At 47.7% G+C, this 16322-nt stretch overlaps 1 protein-coding gene across 14 annotated transcripts in view; it reads right to left on the reverse strand.

Annotated features, from left to right (window-relative positions):
- Positions 1–15800, reverse strand: part of MED24 (mediator complex subunit 24) — a 32005-nt gene extending 16205 nt beyond the window's left edge. For 3 of the 14 annotated variants that reach the window (XM_063628287.1, XM_055258181.2, XM_055258180.2), the window contains exons 1-7: positions 15691–15780; positions 14850–15038; positions 14679–14761; positions 1855–1893; positions 1460–1533; positions 855–1087; positions 654–710 (exon numbers count right to left, since the gene is read on the reverse strand). In XM_063628287.1, coding sequence (XP_063484357.1) covers positions 654–710; positions 855–1087; positions 1460–1533; positions 1855–1893; positions 14679–14761; positions 14850–15038; positions 15691–15709 — 694 coding nt within the window. In that variant the 5' untranslated portion in view covers positions 15710–15780. Of the gene's footprint in view, positions 1–653; positions 711–854; positions 1088–1459; positions 1534–1854; positions 1894–14678; positions 14762–14849; positions 15039–15690 lie in introns of all 14 variants that reach the window. The other 11 variants (XM_063628290.1, XM_063628289.1, XM_063628288.1 and 8 more) reach the window with 8 other exon arrangements.
- Between the last annotated feature and the right edge of the window lie 522 nt (positions 15801–16322).

Raw genomic sequence — 16322 nt, forward strand, 5'->3', positions numbered from 1 at the left:
CCAAGGTAGGGAAGAGGCGTCAACACAGTCCATTTTTATACAAAGATTGTCTTTTTGGACTTTTCACAGGTGGTAAAACATACTTAGGGAAGAAATAAATATACTAGTCCTAAAACAAGCTCTCCAACCAGGTCCTGAAGCCTCGGGAGTAGCCCATTCTAGCATTCTTGTTCCTGGAGAATAAGAGATCTGTAGGTGGTCCCAAGCCACTTGGGCTTCAAGGAGCAAGACTATGGCCTTAGGACCCTGTTGCTGGAAATACCGGCATCTTCCCTCCCGCCAGGTGATCTGTCTGTTCTCAGGCTCTGGAAAGTACCAAAACTTAACATCTGAACTTGAGTCAAGAGGCATATGGTACAACAGGCCCAACAGCAGACAGGCACTGTGTTAAAAGGGGCATTTTAGGTAACATTCAAATACAAGAGTCATTTGCTTCCAGGCGATGAGTAACATGGAGACAAACACAATAATGGACACTGTGCTTGTCTTGTCCTCTAGTTTTTTCCTCGTCTGTGACGCACTAGTCTTGCTCCCCACTAGCAGCTATGCTTGATGAGGGCAGGGACCCTGCCACATGCTCCTTTGGTAGCCCCCCACCCCCCGCCCCCAGCACCTAGCACAGTGCTGGGCGTACGACAATGCTCAGTAAATACCTGTTGGTTGATTGGCTCGGGTGCCACCCTGCCCAAGTCCCTGGGATGTGTGCAATGCTTATGGGGAGAAAAAAAAGGAAGTGGGATGGTTTCAGATCCTCCTGGAAAGAGGTGGGATGGCATCCTGCCTCTCCCTTCTCAATTAAAGGACCGGCTATGGGAGCAGCGGCAGGTGGGGCTCAGGGGAATCAAGGGACATACAGGCCTCCTCTAGTTTGGCGATGTGCAGCAGGGCCCGGTTCTTGGTGCTGCTGAGGGTTTTCTCCAGGCGCTGAAGGCACATGGCAAGCTGCTTCTCCCCAGCGGCTGGAGTGCCGGCCTCCAGCCCCTCCCGGAGCCGCTCTGCAGAGGCTGCCGTGCAGCGCAGCAGCCAGTGGATGGCGCTAAGAAGGGCTCGGCACAGTCCGATGCACTCCTCTGCTTTCCCGTGACAGCTACAGGCAAGGATGCAAAATCAGCCTCTGTTCTTCCAATGGCTGAAATCCGACCCACATCAATGTTCCCCAGAGTCCTTGCCACTCCCCTACTAGGGACTAGGGCTGAGAAGCTAGCAAAGTCCTGGGTAAGATGCTTAGCCCCTTTGGCTTCTACTGGACAAGATTTCAAATGAGCTACTCCAGACAGAGAGGAGGCACTCTGTCCCAAGACAGTAAGAAAAGGAGGGGACAGGTGAGTGTAGATGGGCAGGTGGGAAGAAAAAATGTGAGAACCCGGAGTTGGTCTCGGTCTGTGTGCTAGGAGCTGCACCTCTGCACTAAGACAAGGCTGGAACATTGTACTCTGAGCCCCCTTACCCCTGCCCTTACCTGAGACGGTCACAAAACATGTCCATGATGTCCAGCAACGCCTGGACACACAAGTCCCGAGAAAAGTCATCAAACTGTGGAAAGGACAGTGGAGATGCTACGGAATGCCCCCGTCCACCCCCAGGTCTCACACGAGGCAGACGGTGCGTTCAGGACCCCTGCTCCTCTCTCCTCCAACCTTGGGTTCCAGACTCAGTATCCTCAACAGTGGACATTGGCTCCCAAGCACCAGCCCCTACTTGCCAGGATCCCCCCTCCAATGGAAGGCCAGCAATGCCAGCCAGAGGCATCATGTGCTGCCTATCCAGCCTCACAGGTCACAGCATTAGGGCCGTCAAGGAGGTGGGGCCTTGTCTGTCATCCCCAACCTAGCTCCTGAGTGTCTACGGTCATACCTTACTGATGGCTGTGAGGACAGAAGAGTAGGACACCATCTGGAGAGAAGGAAGAAAGATAATCTTTAGACAACTAGTCTCCCACAGTTGAGAGGAACAAACACTGATGCTTCAAGTTGCTGCAGCTCTCCTGAACCTCAACCCCTTCCAGAGGCCCTCTTCAACCCAAGGAAGGAGAGGCAGTGTCACTGTGCACTGCCCTATTCCTGCCTCTGTCAGACTCACTACAAATGGTATCAGCATAAGCCCATCAAGAAGATGATTTGGGGGATACTCAAAGGCTCCATGTTTCAGGCCGGGTGCGGTGGCTCACGCCTGTAATTCCAAAACTTTGGGAGGCTGAGGCGGGCGGATCACGAGGTCAGGAGTTTGAGACCATCCCGCCCAACATGGTGAAACCCCGTCTCTACTAAAAATGTAAAAATTAGCTGGGTGTGGTGGTGCGTGCCTGTAATCCCAGCTACTCAGGAGGCTGAGGCAGGAGAATCGCTTGAATCAGGGAGTTGGAGGTTGCAGTGATCCGAGATCGTGCCACTGCACTCCAGACTGGGAGCGGAGCGAGACTGTCTCAAAAAAAAAAAAAGCACCTGCTACTCACTGTCCTCAATAAGCATGGGTTAACTGACGGCTAGTGGGCAGAAGCATGGGCAAGAGTGAAGCCATGTCACTGTATTCCTACAGCTTCCAGCAAGAACAGGGGCTTTAATGGGTAAGAACTAGAGACAAACATTTGCTGCACTGAGCAGGTAGTACCTGCACCTTGAAACAGGAAGTGACTGGGCGTGGTGGCTCACGTCTGTAATCCCAGCACTTTGGGAGGCTGAGGCAGGATTACCTGAGGTCAGGAGTTCAAGACCAGCCTGGCCAACATGGTGAAACCCTGTCTCTACTAAAAATACAAAAATTAGCTGGGCGTGGTGGCCTACGCCTGTAATCTCAGCTACTTGGGAGGCTGAGGCAGGAGAGTTGCTTGAACCTGGGAGATGGAGGTTGCAGTGAGCCGAAATCGTGCCACTGCGCCCTAACCTGGGTGACAGAATGAGACTCTGTCAAAAGAAAAGAAAGAGAGGGAGAGAGAGAGAGAGGGAAGGAAGGAAGGAAGGAAGGAAGGAAGGAAGGAAGGAAAGAAAGAAAGAAAAGGAAAGAAGGAAAGAGTAAGTTTTACTGTACAAACTCTTATTTGTTCTCCAGAACTTACTCCCTAGGACCCATCCAGGACACCTTCCCTGATCAACCCCAACCTCCCCTACAAAGCTGAAACCCTTCCTCTGTGCTCCAAGTAATCACCTAAGGCTCATCATTACACGGCGGGTGCCTGCAGTCCCCACTAAATTGGAAGCTCCTTGAGGACAAGGATGCTTTTACTCAGTGACCACCACAAACTTGATGTTTGTAGAATGAATAAATAAAAACACACCTTTAGCTCAGCGTGTCTCAAAGTAGCTTCCAAAGCTGCCCTATCCAATACAGAAGTCACTAGCCCCATGTGGCTATTTAAATTAATTAAAGTTAAATAAAATTTGGCTGGGCGTGGTGGCTCACGCCTGTAATCCCAGCACTTTGGGAGGCCAAGGCGGGAGGATCATGAGGTCAGGAGATAGAGTCCATCCTGGCTAACACGGTGAAACCCCGTCTCTACTAAGAATACAAAAAATTAGCCGGGCGTGGTGGCGGGCGCCTGTAGTCCCAGCTACTAGGGAGGCTGAGGCAGGAGAATGGCGTGAACCCAGGAGGCAGAGCTTGCAGTGAGCTGAGATCACACCATTGCACTCCAGCCTGGGTGACAGAGCTAGACTCTGTCTCAAAAAAAAAAAAAAAAGAAATGTCACACACACACCCTGAGCTTGTGTGTGACGTAAATTTGAGAAACACTGGATTAAACATATAACGAGAACATTGCCACAGAACTTCTCAGAACCATGATATACTCGTATACAATGAGAATCTCTAAGAAGACTGATGATAAAGCAATATCCTTTAAACTTACTTGACCAAGGAATCTCATGTACCTAGTATTTGCAAAATACATTTTGGGAAATTCTACCTGAACAGTAAGTTCCCAGATGACAGAGATGGTATTGAATTTATATCTGTTTCTCTAGCATGTAGCCCAAGAACTGGTATACAACAGGTCCTCAGGAAGTTTTTATTGCTTTGAATAGATGAATTCTACTAACTAGTTGCCTTCTGGAAAAATCTTACCTTTAAATAAATTTCTGTTAGTAAAACTTATTCATCACCACCATAAGACTGGAGATCTAGTTCAAAAGAAATAATTTCTCCTAACTGAAATTAAATCCTACATAAAAAAATATTGTCATATTAAAAAAATAATTACAGCATGCTGATAAAATATAAATAATACCATAAAAAACAGTTACAGTGGTATACTCAAAATCAGTGGCAAAGTATACCAAAATACAAAAGCAGGATACAATGATAGAAACTATCAGGACAATCACCTCCTAGGCTGTCTCTGCTAAAGGAGTGGAAGCCTCCAAAGATTTAAGAAGAAAGCTGAGGCCGGGCGCGGTGGCTCACGCTTGTAATCCCAGCACTTTGGGAGGCCGAGGCGGGCGGATCACGAGGTCAGGAGATCGAGACCACAGTGAAACCCCGTCTCTACTAAAAAAAAATACAACAAAATTAGCCGGGCGTGGTGGCGGGCGCCTGTAGCTCCAGCTACTCGGAGAGGCTGAGGCAGGAGAACGGCGGGAACCCGGGAGGCAGAGCTTGCAGTGAGCCGAGATCGCGCCACTGCACTCCAGCCTGGGCGACAGGCGAGACTCCGTCTCAAAAAAAAAAAAAAAAAAAAAAAAAGAAAGCTGTCGGCCGGGTGCAGTGGCTCACGCCTGTAATCCCAGCACTTTGGGAGGCCAAGGCGGGTGGATCACAAGGTCAAGAGATCAAGACCATCCTGGCCAACATGGTGAAACCCCGTCTCTACTAAAAATACAAAAACTAGCCGGGTGTGGTGGCGCATGCCTGTAATCCCAGCTACTCAGGAGGCTGAGGCAGGAGAATCGCTTGAACCCAGGAGGCAGCAGTTGCAGAGAGCCAAGATCGCACCACTGCACTCCAGCCTGACGAGAGAGCGAGACTCCATCTCAAAAAAAAAAAAAAAAAAAAAAGGAGAGGAAGAAAGCCATCTGCTCAATCACCTGGGTATGGCAAACTTTCCGTCCATGTGCAATTTCCCTCTCACCAAAATACACTGCTCTGTTCAGCCATCTTTCACTAGTACTCCTGGGTGAACAGGAGCAAAACACAGAGGGCTTAAATACCATCAGTGTTCAGAACCACCATACTGTGAGGCCAGAGCTAGTGTCTGATATCCATCAGAAAGCTGGGAGCCTGCCTGGGCAGGATGACCATAACGTTCTGGCGAGTGTTTTGTTTATTTATAACTGATGTCCCCATAGCAAGTGCTTGGCAAAGAACTGAACCTTGCTGGATACCAACCTGCAGGGGGAGCTAGATGTCCCCACTAAACACTGACCCTCAAATGCCAGGAGAGAAACCCCCAATTATGCATGTTCCGAGGGATGCCATTCGTCAAAATGAATTTATGGTCTTCAAATTCTGAATTCTGTTCAGTAGATTTCTGCCAACTGTATCAATAAAGCACGGCTACTTCAGAGACCCAAAAATGCTTTCTACATGACGAACTGTTTTACACAGCAGAATCTGGCCTATTCCAGTCTTAATCATTCTATCGCAGTAGAAGCTCTGAACCACCACAGGCCCCCAGGGCAGGAGACCCTCTGTGTGGCCACCATACTTGTGGCTAGCCCCGCCTGACCCTGCAGCTGCTCTCAAATCCTCTCTGCTCTTCTGAATATTCAACACCCCAACTACTCCTAAGTGCCCTCTACTCGCATAACATTGGGCCAAAGAGCCTCTTGACTCTGAAGGAAGAATAAATTACTAATTTTGCACAGTACTTGAGAGGTCACAAAGGTCTTTCATATCTATTTACTTCTATTACTTCAGCCTCTTTCTCTTTCTTCCCTTTCCCATCAGTGTTTACACATCTCAAGACTCTTCTATTGGTCTGTTTGTTGTTTGAGACAGGGTTTCACTCTGTCACGCAGGCTAGAGTGCAGTGGTGCTCCCGGGTTCAAGCAATCCTCCCACCTCGGCCTCCTAAGTAGCTGGGACTACAGGCGCACACCACCATGCTTAATTTTTTTTTTTTTTCTTTTTTGAGACGGAGTCTCGCTCTCTCGCCCAGGCTGGAGTGCAGTGGTGAGATCGTGGCTCACTGCAGGCTCCACCTCCCGGGTTCACACCATTCTCCTGCCTCAGCCTCCCGAGTAGCTGGGACTACAGGCGCCCGCCACCACGCCCGGCTAATTTTTTTTATTCTTAGTAGAAGCGGGGTTTCATTGTGTTAGCCAGGATGGTCACCATCTCCTGACCTCATGATCCGCCCACCTCGGCCTCCCAAAGTGCTGAGATTACAGGTGTGAGCCACCATGCTAGGCTAATTTTTTTTTTTTTTTTTTTGAGACAGAGTCTCACTCTGTTGCCCAGGCTGGAGTGCAGTGGCACAATCTTGGCTCACTGCAACCTCTGCCTCCCAGGTTCAAGCGAGTCTTCTGCCTCAGCCTCCCGAGTAGCTGGGACTACAGGGATGTGCCACCATGCCTGGCTAATTTTGGTATTTTTAGTAGAGATGGGGTTCACTATGTTGGCCAGGCTGGTCTCGAACTCCTGACCTCATGATCCACCCACCTCGGCCTCCCAAAGCGCTGGGATTACAGGCGTGAGCCACCATGCCCAGCTGCCTGACTTTCGTATTTTTTGCAGAGATGGGGTTTTGCCATGTTGTCAAGGCTGGTTTCAAATTCCTGGTCAAGTGAGTTGCCCACCCACCCTGGCCTCCCATAGTCCTGGGATTACAGATATGAGCCTGGCCTAGATTCTTCTATTTTTAAAAGAGCTTCCTATAGACCCCACACTTCCATTTAACCACCACCCCATCTCTGCTGCTCTTCACACATATAAAAGTTATTATTTTTTTTAATTTTACTTTTTTTTTTTTTTGAGACAGAGTCTCACTGTGTTGCCCAGGCTGGAGTGCAGTAGCGTGATCTCGGCTCACTGCAACCTCCGCCTCCCAGGTTCAAGCGATTCTCCTGCCTCACCCTCCTGGGTAGCTGGGATTACAGGCATGTGCCACCACATCCGGCTTATTTTTGTATTAGTAGAGACAGGGTTTCACCATGTTGGCCAGGCTGGTCTTGAACTCCTGACCTCATGATCCACTCCCTCGGCCTCCCAAAGTGCTGGGATTACAGGTGCGAGCCACTGAACCCGGCCTTTTTAATTTTACTTTTTTAGTAGAGATGGGGTCTATGTTGTCTAGGCTGGGCTCGAACTCCTGGCCTCAAGTGATCCTCCTACCTCGGCCTCAAAAAGTGCTGTGATTACAGGTGTGAGCCACCACGCCCGGACAACATAAAAGTTTTCTACACTCCCTGGCTCTACCTGCACACCTTCCATTGACTATTCAACCCACTCCAATCACTTCTGTCCTGACCACTCTATGAATCTTCTCGTTAAGGTCATCGACAAACTCTTCATGTTAAACCCAATGGATCCTTCTCTGTTCTGATCTTACCTGACTTCCCAGCAGCATCTGACCCCTTGAAACCCTCCCTCATCCCTCAATCCTCTCTTGGCTTTTCTTGATAACACTCTCACTTTTCTTCCCTACTCTCTGGCCCCTTCTCTTCAGACTCCTATGAGGAATTATCCTCCTAAGTGTATTTCTTAAATGAGATTGGTTCCTCAGGAAGTTGAGTTTAGTCACTTCTTTGCTCACTCTCCCTGCTCTCTCTGCACAATCTCATCCATGCCCATAGCTTTCATTACCATCAGTAGCTGGTGACTTCTAAACCAAAAAGCTCCAGTCTAGAACTCTCCTTTTGAGTACCAGGCACCTATGTTCAACTGCCTACCGAGTATCCTCTTTTTGATACCCCACAGTCTTCTTAAATTTAAAAGGCCAAGATCAAACATGTTATCCTCACCCACATCCCAACCCTACTCTGCTCTTCCACTGTCTCATGACCCATCAGCTATCTAGTGTCCAAACCAGAAACCTAAGCGTTATCCTTGACCCCTTCTCCTCTCTCACTCTGCTGGTCCCATTAATCAAATTGTTTCAATGCCACTTCCTAAACTGTTCTTGAATTCATCATTTTTTTCTGCTGCCACTTCCCAATTTTGTGCTAGTATCATCTCTCACCTGAATTACAGCAAGAGCCTAAATCGGGTTGGAAAACTACAGCCTGCAAGTCCAATTTGGCTCATCACTGTTTTTCTTAACAAATCTTATTAGAACACAGCTATACTCATTTATTTACAGATGGGCTATACCTATTTTTGAGCTGTAATGACAGAATAGTGATGAGAGAGACCATTCAGTCTGCAAAGCTGAAAATACTTACTATCTGGGTCCTTTAAAGACAAACTATGCCAGACTCAATGATATCCCTGTCTTCTGTCTTACCTCCCTCCAACTCGTTCTTCAAACTATAACCAGAGTGATCTTTCTAAAATTAACCCACAAATTTCCCTAATTAACCTACAAAGTCAAGAAAATCTTGATTAAAATATAATAGGATTTTTATGGTAACTTAACGAATTGATTCTAAAATTTGTCTGGAAATGAAATGTCTGAAAACAGCCAAAAAATTTTTTGAAAAATAAAGAAACTAAGGGAAGATTTGTCCACCAAGGTATCAAAACATACTATAAAGCTATAATAAAGTTCTGGTGCAACAAAAGAGAAAGAGGCCGGGCACAGTGGCTCACGCCTGTAATCCCAGCACTTTCGGAGGCCAAGGCAGATGGACCACAAGGTCGGGAGTTCGAGACCAGCCTGGCCAAGATGGTGAAACCCCGTCTCTACTAAAAATACAAAAATTAGCTGGGTGTGGTGGTAGGCATCTATAATCCCAGCTACTTGGGAGGCTGAGGCAGAGAATTGCTTGATGCTTGAACCCAGAAGGAGGAGGTTGCAGTGAGCCGACATCGCGCCACTGCACTCCAGCCTGGAAGACAGAGTGAGACTCCGTCTCAAAAAAAAAAAAAAAAAAAAAAAAAAAGAGAGACAGATACCAATGACATATACTAAGGTGTCAAAAAATGGACCCTTGTGTAAAAGAGAATTTAAAATTTAAGATATGACAAAGAATGGCCTATTCAATAAAGATAGTTGAGCCATTATCCATCTATTTGAACACATAATAAATGTGGATCCCATCCTCATATCACAATAAATTCTAAATGGATCAAACAAACACAAAAAATAAAAGTCAAGTGTTGGCAGAAATTAGAGAATATATTTTTCATTTTGTTATTTATTTATTTATTTATTTTGAGATAGGATCTCACTCTGTCACACAGGCTAAAGTGCAGTGGCGCGATCTCAGCTCACTGCAACTGCGCCTCCCAGGTTCAAAGGATTCTGCTGCCTCAGCCTCCCGAGTAGCTGGGATTACAGATATACGCCACCATGCCCAGCTAATTTTTATATTTTTAGTAGAGACAGAGTTTCGCCATGTTGGCCAGACTAGTCTTGAACTCCTAACCTCAGGTGATCCACCCACCTCGGCCTCCCAAAGTGCTGGGAGCCACCACACCAGGCCTGTTGTTGTTAATAGTGAGATTTTCCCTTCAGATTTCCCCTTCCCAGATCCCGTTGTCTTAGACTGATGGGATTTTCTCCACAGCCTCTTGACTGGCTCACCAATTGTTGTGCTGGACCCCTATTCACTAGGATGGCACCAGGTTCAAGAGGCTGAAGGGACCTGGAGACAGCAGATGACACATAGGGTTTTGCTAGGGGGAACTTATATGCAGGGACAGTCCAGGGGTGGTGGGCTGGACAGGAGAACCGCCTGTAATTTTTTTTCTTAGTATGCAGACATTTTTCATGTTTTTATTGTCAGTTTTATCCTTTTTTTCCCTTACTGGGCTTTTGTCTTCCTTCATGATTTTTCTGCTTTGAAGATTTAAATATTAGGTTTGAGACCCGCCTGGTCAACATGGAGATACCCTGTCTCTACTAAAAATACAAAGATTAGCCGGGCGTGGTGGCACCCGCCTGTAGTCCCAGCTACTTGGGAGGCTGAGACAGGAGAATGGCTGGAACTCGGGAGGCAGAGGTTGCAATGAGCCAAGATTGCACTGCTGCACTCCAGTCTGGGTGAAGGAGTGAGATTCTGTCTCACAAAAACAAAACAAAACAAAAAAGCCATAACAACAACAAAAAAATAGAAGGCCGGGCGCGGTGGCTCACGCTTGTAATCCCAGCACTTTGGGAGGCCGAGGCGGGCGGATCACGAGGTCAGGAGATCGAGACCACGGTGAAACCCCGTCTCTACTAAAAATACAAAAAAAAAAAATTAGCCGGGCGTGGTGGCGGGCGCCTGTAGTCCCAGCTACTCGGAGAGGCTGAGGCAGGAGAATGGCATGAACCCGGGAGGTGGAGTTTGCAGTGAGCCGAGATTGTGCCACTGCACTCCAGCCTGGGTGACAGAGCAAGACTCCGTCTCAAAAAAAAAAAAAAAAAAAAAAAAATAGAAAAATAGGCAAATGATATATTTATTTGTGTATTTATGAATACATAAATTATATATTCATAAATACATAGGCCAGGCACAGTGGCTTACGCCTGTAATCCCAGCACTTTGGGAGTCCAAGGCGGGTGGATCACTTGAGGTCAGGAGCTTGAGAACAGCCTCGCTAACATGGAGAATCCCCGTATCTACTAAAAATACAAAAATTAGCTGGGCATGGTGGTGCACACCTGTAATCCCAGCTACTCGGGAGGCTGAGGCAGGAGAATTGCTTGAACCCGGGAGGCAGAGGTTGCAGTGAGCCAAGATGATGCCACTACACTCCAGCCTGGGCAACAGAAGGAGACTCCATCTCAAAAAAAAAAAAAAAGAAAAGAAAGAAAAGAAAATGCACATTATAATATAATTATTTGCCTCTGGAAAAAGTTTTAAAAGATTCTGGACAGGCGCGGTGGCTCACGCCTGTAATCTCAGCACTTTGGGAGGCCGAGGTGGGCAGATCACAAGGTCAGGAGATCGAGACCATCCTGGCTAACAAGATGAAACCCATCTCTACTAAAAATATAAAAATTAGCCAGGCGTGGTGGTGGGCACCTGTAGTCCCAGCTACTCGGGAGGCTGAGGCAGGAGAATGGCATGAACCCAGGAGGCGCAGCTTGCAGTGAGCCAAGATTGCGCCACTGCACTCCAGCCTGGGCGACAGAGCGAGACTCCATCTCAAAAAAAAAAAAAAAAAAATTATATCCAGCATTGGCAAAGGTATGGGGAAATACTGTCAGACATTATGGATGGGGTATAACATAATCCAATCATTTTTAGGGGGAAATTTGCAGGATCTACTATAATCTAGTATGTGTATATTCTTCAAATCAGATATTCCATTGTGAGGTATCTACCCTAGAGAAATACTTCCAGATATGCAGACAGGTAGGTATAAGGATATTCAATGAAACATTGATTATAACAGTAAAAAATTACAAACAACCTAAATTAAAGTACATATGGGCTGAGCCAGGCACAGTGGCTCACGCCTGTGATCCCAGCACTTTGGGAGGCCGAGGCGGGCAGATCACTTGAGGTCAGGAGTTTGAGACCAGCCTGGCCAACATGATGAAACCTTATCTCTACTAAAAATAAAAAAATCGGCCAGGTGTGGTGGTGCATGCCTGTAATCCCAGCTACTTAGGAGGCTGAGGCAGGAGAATCACTTGAACCCAGCGGCGGGGACAGGAGGAGGTTGCAGTGAGCCAAGATCATGCCACTGCTCTCCAGCCTGGGCGACAGAGCAAGACTTCATCTCAAAAAAAAAAAAAAAAAAAAAGTACATATGGAATATTATGTAGCAGTGGTTTGGTTTAGGGGTGAGCTCCATGGCTCACGCCTATAATCCTAACACTCTGGGAGGCCAAGGTGGGTAGATTGAGCTCAGGAGTTCAAGATAAGCCTGAGCAACATGGCGAAACCGTGTCTCTACAAAAAATGCAAAAATTGGCTGGGCGTTTTGGTGCGCACCTGTAGTCCAAGCTACCTGGGGGGCTGAGGCAGGAGGATGGCTTGAGCCAAGGAGGTCAAAGCTGCAGTGAGCCACTATTGTGCCACTGCACTCCAGCCTGGGCAACAAAGCAAGGATCCTGACTCCAAACATTTTTTTTTTTTTTTTCTGAGACACAGTCTCACTCTGTCAACTAGGCTGGAGTATAGTGGTTGGATCTTGGCCCACTGCAACCTCCACCTCCCGGGTTCAAGTGATTCTCCTGCCTCAGCCTCCCAAGTAGCTGGGACTACAGGTGCATGCCACCACGCCCAGGTAATTTTTTGTATTTTTAGTAGAGATGGGGTTTCACCATGTTGGCCAGGATGGTCTCGATCTCCTGACCTCGTGATCCACCTGCCTCGGCCTCCCAAAGTGCTGGGATTACAGGCGTGAGCCATCACACCCAGCCTCTAAAAAAACTTTTAATAAAAAAAAAAATCTGTGTGTCAACTGAGAAATATTATTCAGCAATTAAAAAATAATAAGAAGAAGGGCCGGGCGCGGTGGCTCACGCTTGTAATCCCAGCACTTTGGGAGGCCGAGGCGGGCGGATCACGAGGTCAGGAGATCGAGACCACGGTGAAACCCCGTCTCTACTAAAAAATACAAAAAATTAGCCGGGCGCGGTGGCGGGCGCCTGTAGTCCCAGCTACTCGGAGGCTGAGGCAGGAGAATGGCGTGAACCCGGGAGGCGGAGCTTGCAGTGAGCCGAGATTGCGCCACTGCACTCCAGCCCGGGCAACAGAGCGAGACTCTGTCTCAAAAAAAAAAAAAAAAAAAAAAAAAAAAAATAAGAAGAAGAAGAATGGGGCCAGGCATGGGTGGATCACACCTGTATTCCCAGCACTTTGGGAGGCCAAGGCAGGAGGATCGTTTGAGCCCAGGAGTTTGAGACCAGCCTGGGCAACAAAATGAGACCCCATCTCTACAAAAATGTAAAAATTACCAGCCCGGGCAACATAGGAAGATCTCATCTTCACAAAAAAATTTAAAAATTAGCCAGTCATGGTGGTGCATGACTGTAGTCCCAACTCCTTGGGAACGTGAGGTAGGAGGATTACTTGAGCCCAGCAGGATGAGGCTATAGGAAGCTGTGATCCTGCCACTGCACACTCCAGTCTGGGTAACAGAGCAAGACTCGGTTTCAAATTTAAAAAAATAAATAAAAAGAATGTACTACTAACATATACAACATAAATAAATCTCAAAAACATTTATGTTAAACAAAAGACAGTATACAAACTATATCCCATCTGACTACATTACTAAGAAATCCAAATAAAGGCAATTGTGGGAGAGGGGAGTGGAGTAGAAAGCGGTAAAAGGGAACTTTGAGAGAACAGAAATGTTCTGTATCTTACTTTGGATGCTGGTGACATGGGTATATACAATTGCTAAAACTCACTGAATATGCCAGGCGTGGTGGCTCACGCCTGTAATCCCAGCACTTTGGGAGGCCGAGGCGGGTGGATCACAAGGTCAGGAGTTCAAGACCAGCCTGGCCAATATAGTGAAACCCTGTCTGTACTAAAAATACAAAAATTAGCCAGGCGTGGTGGCAGGCACCTGTAGTCCCAGCTACTCAGGAGGCTGAGGCAGGAGAATCGCTTGAACCCGGGAGACGGAGGTTGCAGTGAGCCGAGGTCACGCCACTGCACTCCAGCCTGGGTGATAGAGCAAGACTCTTGTCTGAAAAAAAAGGTAGGTAGATGACCTTTGGCAAGTTATGTGTATTAAGTACATTTTCAACTTATGAGTGTTATATCAGCACATCACCCCATTGTAAGTTGAGGAGCATCTGTACTCTATCCTAACCTTTATCATAAACCCATCCAGTGACTGCTTATTTACATGTCTATATTACCCACTAAATTCTCTGTGTACTGGCATCAGGTTTTGTTCACAGCTATATTCCCCAGGGGCTAGCACTGTCTGGCACATAAAAGCATTCATGAGTATTTGTTGATAGAACAAGTGAATGTAATCCTCTTTTTTTCTTTTGGTTGTTGTTGTTTTTAACAGACGGAGTCTTGTTCTGTTGCCCAGGCTGGAGTGCAGTGGCACAATCAGTGCTCACTGTAGCCTCAAACTCCTGGGCTCAAGCAAGCCTCCTACCTCCACCTTCTGAGTAGGTGGGGCCACAGGCCTGTGCTACCTGCTACCACTCCCAGCAGAATAAGTGAATGTAATATTCATCACAACAAATGAAGTATTATTATTTTTATGAGAACACTGAAACTCAGTGAAATGATCTGTTCAAACAGATCAATCTAGAATCTTACTCTTTCATCTAGAAAGAGTAAGCTGACAATTGTACAACTGCACCCCAAATTGTGTTTGCTTGTTTCCTGAGACAGGGTCTCACTCTGTTGCTCTGGCTGGAGTTCAGTGGCAGGATCATGGCTCATTGCAGCCTCGCCCTCCCAGGGCTCAGGTGATCCTCCCACCTCAGCCTTCCAAGTAGCTGGGACTACAGGGGCACCACCACGCAGGGATAACTCTTTGTATTTCTGGGTAGAGACCGGGGTTTGCCATGTTACCCCGGCTGGTCTCGAACTCCTGGGCTCAAGCAATCCGCCTGCCTCAGTCTCCCACAATGCTGGGATTACTGCCATGAACCACCGGGGCCCAAATGCATTCCAAGTTTTTTAACCCTAAAACTCTCACTTCTTGGTGGGGGTTTGGGGGAAGCTTACCTGGGAACTAATGGCATACTTCAGGTAGGACAAGATGAGAGGATTGGGGGATGGTCCAATCATGGCCTGCTCTAGTAATGCATCTGCAAGAGGAATAACAAAACACGCCTGAGTGATTACAACTTCTCTGGGTTTATCCCTCCCATCTTTCTTTCCAAGTTCACTTGAGACCTGCCAGGTTGAGAATGTCCCAGGTGGCTCCTTTAGGAAAGAACTTCTTCATGTTGATTGCCCATTGGTAGTCACTCCAACGCTCCTTCCAGGCTTGCAAAATGGCTTGCTTCAGGTTGACCACCTTCATGATTTCACTCTGAGCAGGTGGCAGCGGTGGCGGCCAGCTTTGAGGTGAAAGAAATGGAGCTAAAGAAAAGGACATGAGGTTCTAAGGAGAACCGGGGAAGGCAGAATTAAATAGAAAGGAGAAGATGCGGGAAGATTTAAGCGAGGCAGAGGAATTTGAAAGAAAAAGAGCTAAAGGGATAAGGTAAGATCCTGTCAGGCTCTCTTCTCCTGAACCGCCCTTCCTTAAACTGGGGCACAAAGAAGTATCGGCCGAGCGCAGTGGCTCGCACCTGTAATCCCAGCACTTTGGGAGGCCGAGACGGGCGAATCACCGGAGGTCAGGAGTTCGAGACTAGCCTGACCAACATGGAGAAACCTCGTCTCTACTAAAAATACAAAATTAGCCGGGCTTGGTGGTGCATGCCTGTAATCCCAGCTACGGGGGAGGCTGAGGCAGGAGAATCTCTTGAACCCGGGAGGCGGAGGTTGTTGGAGTGAGCCGAGATCGCACCATTGCACTCCAGCCTGGGCAAAAAGAGCAAAACTCCGTCTCTCAAATAAATAAAGAAGTATCAAAGGGACTAATAGATTAAAGAGGGCATCAAGGAGTTAAGGCAGTCCTGGTTGCCTAATTTCGCCCTTAGCTCTAAAAGCGTCCCTCGCCCACCACCACTCCAAGTCCAGATTTGCTCCCTCATTCCCTCCACCTTCTCCAGCCCTGTAACTATACCTCCCAATTTCCTTTTCATCCACCACCTCCTCAAATTTAACCCTACCGCACAAGCCAGTTCTAGGTTATAGGCATCGCCATTTTAGCACTTGTCAAGAAGCTCACTTTCTATTGGCTGGGAGTAACAAACGCAAACCAATAGGAGTGCAGCAAGGAACGCCCCGCTGTCTTCTGGGAATGGTAGTTCCTTGGACTGAAACCGTATTTGTCTGCGCTGGCGAGGAAACTAAGGGACTAGTCTAGTCGACCCGCATTGTTCTTCTCCTTTAAGGGAGGACATCCAGGAGCTGAGGCACTACAGAGATTCAGGGACTCGAGGGAGCTCGAAAGGCCGCTCACAACCCGGCTTCGCCCACGACGTCACTGTCGACCGGGCTTCTCCATCATATTCCGACACCCTTTCGTTCGTTAGCCCCTAGTTAGTAGGTGCGGCAAGGGTGTGGCGTGGGGGCAAGGGTGTGGCGTTCAGCAATAAGGTCTTTCTCTTTTCCTGGGCCCTTTCTGTTCTCCTAAGCCCCTGGAGCTACCAGAGCTATTCTCATTTCCACAACTATATTCTAAAAGCGACACTGAGGTGCCTTAGTTGCACACCTATCACCGCCCCCTAATCTTACAGTCCTATCAGAATCTCC

Source organism: Symphalangus syndactylus, chromosome 20 (genome assembly GCF_028878055.3).
Source record: "Symphalangus syndactylus isolate Jambi chromosome 20, NHGRI_mSymSyn1-v2.1_pri, whole genome shotgun sequence".
Classification (NCBI taxonomy): Eukaryota; Metazoa; Chordata; class Mammalia; order Primates; family Hylobatidae; genus Symphalangus; species Symphalangus syndactylus.